Source organism: Eleginops maclovinus, chromosome 15 (genome assembly GCF_036324505.1).
Source record: "Eleginops maclovinus isolate JMC-PN-2008 ecotype Puerto Natales chromosome 15, JC_Emac_rtc_rv5, whole genome shotgun sequence".
Taxonomy (NCBI): Eukaryota; Metazoa; Chordata; class Actinopteri; order Perciformes; family Eleginopidae; genus Eleginops; species Eleginops maclovinus.
The window spans coordinates 18,303,480-18,309,571 of NC_086363.1; the positions used below are offsets into that span (position 1 = coordinate 18,303,480).

The following is a 6,092-nucleotide window of genomic DNA, read 5'->3' on the forward strand; positions in this document are numbered from 1 at the left end:
TTTCCCACTCGGAAAATACACACGCACGCACGCACGCACGCACGCACGCACGCACAAACACACACACACACACACACACACACACACACACACACACACACACACACACACACACACACACACACACACACACACACACACACACACACACACACTCAAACACAAGCCTACTCACAGCTATCGCTCAAATATTGTCAGCAAACTTTAAAGGCCTTTTTTTTCTAAATCTTTTCATGATGTTTTTCTGAATATTTGCAACACAAAAACAGTAAGTATATCTTTGGAAAGCTAAGAATTGCCTATTTCCAGTTGTGTGTGTAACTCATAATTGTATCGAGTTCGATGTGACTGATTTTGATAGAGCAGTTCACATATGTTTTTTTGATGCAGCTGCACTCTCACAATGAAATCTCTCTTTATCTGCAGAATGTCCTTGAAACTGTTGATGTCATTGTTGGTGGTGCTGCAACAGGGTCCTGGACAGTTCTGAATTCAAACGGAAACACCACAAGCTCAGATTTACTGTTTTCCATGGAGTCCCTCTCTAAAAGATTAAGTGGGAAATTGACCTTTAAGACTAATGTAATCCTCCTCAACAGAGACACCTTTGACAACTCGTTCCAGGCAAATCTGAACGACAGCGTTTTACTGGACATTCCTAACAGCGACTTTCGCAACGCCTCTATCACCACTATAACCTTCTACACCCTTAATAATGTTATGCCAGCACGGAACTCCAGCTTTAACACCAACAGCAATAACACTATCCCTGTTAATGCCATCAACGCAGCTGTGGTGCTAGTCAATATAGATAAACCAATTAACAACGTTACTTTCCGCTACGACAAGTTAAACACGTCCCTGACGCAAGGCCCACAGTGCGTCTTCTGGAACTTTGAACTCTTTAACAAGCAGGGTGCTTGGGATGATGAAGGGTGTAAGTTCATTTCCGATGTAAACGACACAGTAACCTGCACATGCGACCATCTCACGTCCTTTTCAATTCTGATGGCAACGGATATCCCTGAAGAAATCAGAGAAATCTTGGATGTAATCACCTATGTTGGAGTTGGGATCTCTATGGCAAGTTTAGTTATATGTTTAATTATTGAAGGATACGTTTGGAAAGCCATAACTAAAAATAGCACGGCCTTCATGCGTCATGTTTCCATCATTAACACTGCCCTCTCTCTGTTGATCGCTGACATATGTTTTATCATTGGTGCCTCCATTGCCGACAACCCCACTGAAAACCCTGGGTCGGACTATACTGTTCCAATTGGACCTTGCAGCACAGCAACCTTTTTTATGCACTTTTTTTACCTTGCGCTGTTCTTTTGGATGCTTGTGTCAGGCCTTCTGCTATTTTACCGGACGGTCATGGTCTTCTCCCACATGTCCAAGTCAGTCATGTTGGCTATTGGCTTCTTATTGGGCTATGGGGGCCCTCTGATTATAGCTGTCGTTACTGTTGCCGCCACAGCACCAGGAAATGGATACATCAGGAAAGATTATGCCTGTTGGCTTAACTGGACGGAGACAATGGCTCTTTTGGCATTGGTGATACCCGCCTTATCTATAGTTTTTATCAACATAATTATCATAATCGTGGTCTTGTTCAAAATGCTGAGAAGGGGCGTGGGAGACGCCTCCCAAAGAGATGAAAGGCATACGCTTATGGTCATTCTAAGGTGTGTGGTCATTTTGACTCCTTTATTTGGACTGACCTGGTCTTTAGGAGTGGGAACCATGATAGATTCATCAAACGTTGGAATCCACATTGCCTTTGCATTCTTCAATTCACTACAGGTATTTACAACCATTAAAATAACAAAGTAATAACCTGGTGTTACACAGCAGTATTTAAATATAATATGTCCATTTCTTTGATGTTAACTAAATATGCATGTTATTTCATTTTCCTCAGGGTTTCTTCATTTTAGTGTTTGGGACACTATTTGACTCAAAGGTAGGTTGACTTTAAAATAATAATTGCGGAAATGCTTTTATCTGCTTGTTAAAAGATGGATGAGAAGATTGATACCTCTTTTGACAGTAGTGGTAGAAGTATTCAAATCCTTTAGCCTGCCAGAAGGTAAAAATACCAAGTCAACTTAATATCCTGCAATGAAAGAGTTAAAGAAGTTTTAGCATCAATGTTATCATATTAATATTCCATAATAGGATTATCATGATGAATTCAAACCTTTGCGATTTAGTGCCCCCACAGTTAAAGATTGTAATAGTTGTAATTGACGTATACACCTTAGCGTGCATTTGTTATGATTCCATTATTTGATGGAAAAAAACTTGCCCAAAGTGAAGAGAACAAGAAAAAACAACTCTTTTTATTTTAGAGGAATTACTGGAAGAATTGTTTGGTCAAGATCTTGGAATGAGTCGCAGCTTTTAAGCCTACAAAAGATACACGTGTGAGATTAACTCGCTTAATCTTTATAACTGGCTGCAATCTAGTGCAAAAATGCACTCAAAGCAAAGGTTGTTACGTCTGGGGCACAATAAAATGATAAAACCCAAATGCACGACTCGACACAAAAAGAGTTTCCAAAAAAAGGTTTTTTACTAGAGGTAATATTCCATAGTCACAAAAGTCTAAGCATAACGCACACTAGCCTGGTGACAACTCAAAACGATCTGGCACTGGCCACAGAGACAAACACAGCTTAAATATACAAGGTGAACACAGGTGTAAACTATAAGGCAGTTAATCAGGTCAAGGGGAGGGACAACCAAGGAGGGGAAATCAAGCTACCTGAAATGAGAAAGGATGTTAGTGATAAACTAAAACCGGAAATGACACACAGGAAATGGCAGACAACAAAACGGATTATTGGACACAGACTAGACAATACATAAACATAAACTAAGGTCAAAAAACCATAACCATAATTCAGCATATTTGCCGAGACACAACAAAGATGTCCAAGGTAAAAACATAAAAACGTACAGTAATGCCTCAAGGCCTACGGACGAAGGATGGCACAGGATTAGAAGGCATAAGCTTCACAGGAGCACACATGCCATTTTAGAATCACTCAAACGATCTTCTTGTCACGTGGGAGCTTGAATTAAATGCTTACTGCAATATGGGAAATAACCAGAAAGAGTCATTAAAAACACACCAGATGGTTGGCGTAGCAAGATTAGAGGGTTTCCATCATCCTTGACGATGAATTGCTGTATTCCAGCCAATCGTGGCTAAAGCAAAAATATATTCTGATGAGGTGACGCTGTAGATTTTCCCAATGTGAAACATCCATTTATGCTACTCAGAGAACCTCCAAGAACTCCATTGTATATTATCAAAGGTAAACTGGTAATTGTTACATGTGAATGGGGGAAGCATATTTGTAAAATACTTCTCTCAGTAATGGATTGGTGGAGAAAGAGTTCTATACATGTTCAAATACAACAAAATGTAACCCAAGGATAGGACTTCATGCAGCCTACTGTACTAATGTGCCTAAATCCCACTGGAGAGTTAATACTTATTATAAAGCAAAGAATTATTTTCTAAAATGTTAAACTATTGTTGTTTACAAATGTTAATCTTGCTGAGTCTTGCACATAAGTTGATTGAGATGAATTTGATTTTCCTGTAGATCCGATCTATCCTCGCAAGGAAATCACCTACAACAAGCACAGGCTCCAATACAACAAGAGTAGGTCATTTTAAAGTTTATGCAGTTTTTCTTTGTTCAAAATGTTTCTACCCATTAAATGAAACACACATCCTGCAATCAACTATTTATTACCAGATACCTTTTGTTTTTTTTCTACTATAGAGTACAAGTGGTGGCTTTTCCTCCGGTGGAATGAACTGGATCAATCGACTGCGTGGAAGAAGAAGCAAGTTGTCATTTTAAATTTAGCCGTTCTGTTCATTTACTGAGATACCTTTTCCCGAATAACAATTTGTTATTTGTCTTTCAGATGTCTACCATTTGTCAAACGCTGCAAACTCTGGCAGTGCTGGTGCGTCGGAGTCCTTCTCCAATATCTAAATCAATGCATGGAACTGTAAAACGGATTCCATTGGGGCAATTTATACAAAAGATCGGACAGTTATTGTAGGATTTTTCAGCACATAATCAAAAACTATTCAGTCTACTGGGATGATATGGTTAGCTTTGAAATTTAAATAGTTTGGGTCCTACAAGCAGCAGTAAAAGATGTTTGCATTGCAAAGGTACTGTTATGTTATGCAAAGTCGTATGAAAGCATGTGTGACACAACATTGTGAGTGAAACTGGAAATATATTTATTTTTTAAGTGTAAAATGTAGTGCTGCTCTGAATCAATGACGCATCCAAGCAATGATAAATTATTATCTTAATGTACCATCTTTGTAAGTAATACCTACTAGTTTCTACATGTTTCGTGATAACATTGATATTACCACGTCTATGTCCCTGGGAAAAAGAGCATATTTCCTCCATGAAAAGTAGTTAATGGGAATATAACAAAATACCAACATCACCAGTTTGAAAGGTCATTATTATCATTACCACCCAACCACCCAACAGTGCCTATGACTAGTTTACTACCTTTATATTCTTGCTCACCAGAAAAAGTCTTACTCTTTGTGTCTCAACCGAACCAATCCAACCATCGAAGGGAACAGGCACTAACCAAGTTACCAAGTGTGTAAAAATGAGGGTTTTTGGGGGACTAACAGAAAGTGAGATGAATAGGCTTGATCAAATGGGAAATTCTTGGTGGCCTTCAGAACAATGGGCAGTGATGGAGAATGGTTGTGATGACAAAAAATAGACAAACTATCCATTTAGGTCAAAACCCAAAAACTAATCATAGCAAAATACGATTTTAGCTTTTTTTAAATGGATAAAAAGATACATTGAGTTCTAGTAACAGAGTAGGTCAATAATGCATGATAGCTAAACAGCGGCAGTTCTAAGAACAGCAATGAAATTAAACTAAATATAATGCTCATTGGCTTGCACCCCCAAAAATAGAATGCTCCCAATGAAGGACTTTGCTGTTATAATATGTGTACAGTTCATAGATGTGTATATACAATTTTATTTTTTCATACCTGTTTTTTTATAAATGAAATGCTTCACAAGATTAAAAGCCTTTTCTCTTAACATGACATACAAATGATTGCCCTCCCACCATGTTCTTTTGCTGTAAATGATCAATCTTTCCAAATAAACTGAACTATCCATAACACGTTTTTAAAGATGTCTCTAACAGTCAATATTGTAAAAGGTTAAGTTGTTTCCACAAAATGAGGGTATTGGGTCAGGTTTTCAGTGTATGTCTGCCAAACTGGGGACAAACACTGCCGCCGTGCTGCTTCTTTATTTGTGCAGTCATGTCCATTATCATAGTTCACTGTTCACATGTTGCTGTTTCGGTGATTATCCTGCACTAACATTGATCATGACTGAATGTGTCTAATCTAGGGTGAAATCAATATATTTACAGAACACTTTTGTTGACTATCAAACTCTTAAACCTTTGTCACTTATTCTGTAATGTGTTCTATAGGTTTTAATGCATGTAAATGGTCTGCGAAGGTTAAAGTCCCTGTGTTCCCTCCAGAGGGAGATTCTCTCCCACACCTTCAAATGTAGGTGAATAATGCACGATATTTGAAAATGCTTTAAGGAAAAAACAGCCTACATCCTGTCTTTAGGGATTTCATTAATTTTGCTGGCAGCTCATTCCTTAAAACAGAAGCCTCAGATTGCTGATGATAAGAGTAAATATGAAGGTTTAATTTCAAGCTTGTTGTAGAAATAAGTTATTGGGCTTTTTTTATCAACTAAGATTTGTTAGAGAATGTTTTAAATTCTAAATGAATACATTTATTTGAAAATTGGGTTCATTAATATATGTTAACACATACATTTGAGAAGTACAATATAAGAGAAGAAAAAGTTTAATTTGTGGACCATATTGCATTATACTTTTAGAATTTGCAGAGGGCCGATTCACAATGGCCTGCGGGCCACATTTGGCCCCCGGGCCGTAGATTGGACACCCCTGATCTATCTGAGGTGTATCAATACAGGCAGGCATTTTCACTCAAGTTTTCATAAAAC

The 6,092-nt window shown here is 38.0% G+C and overlaps 1 protein-coding gene across 7 annotated transcripts in view; it reads left to right on the forward strand.

The window, feature by feature from the left end:
• The window catches only part of LOC134876725 (mucin-3A-like), a 33,972-nt gene extending 28,760 nt beyond the window's left edge, over positions 1-5,212 (forward strand). For all 7 annotated transcript variants that reach the window (XM_063901813.1, XM_063901818.1, XM_063901814.1 and 4 more), the window contains 5 exons: positions 427-1,809; positions 1,928-1,969; positions 3,624-3,683; positions 3,807-3,870; positions 3,955-5,212. In XM_063901813.1, coding sequence (XP_063757883.1) covers positions 427-1,809; positions 1,928-1,969; positions 3,624-3,683; positions 3,807-3,870; positions 3,955-4,025 — 1,620 coding nt within the window. In that variant the 3' untranslated portion in view covers positions 4,026-5,212. The remainder of the gene's footprint in view (positions 1-426; positions 1,810-1,927; positions 1,970-3,623; positions 3,684-3,806; positions 3,871-3,954) is intronic.
• The last annotated feature ends 880 nt before the right edge of the window (positions 5,213-6,092 follow it).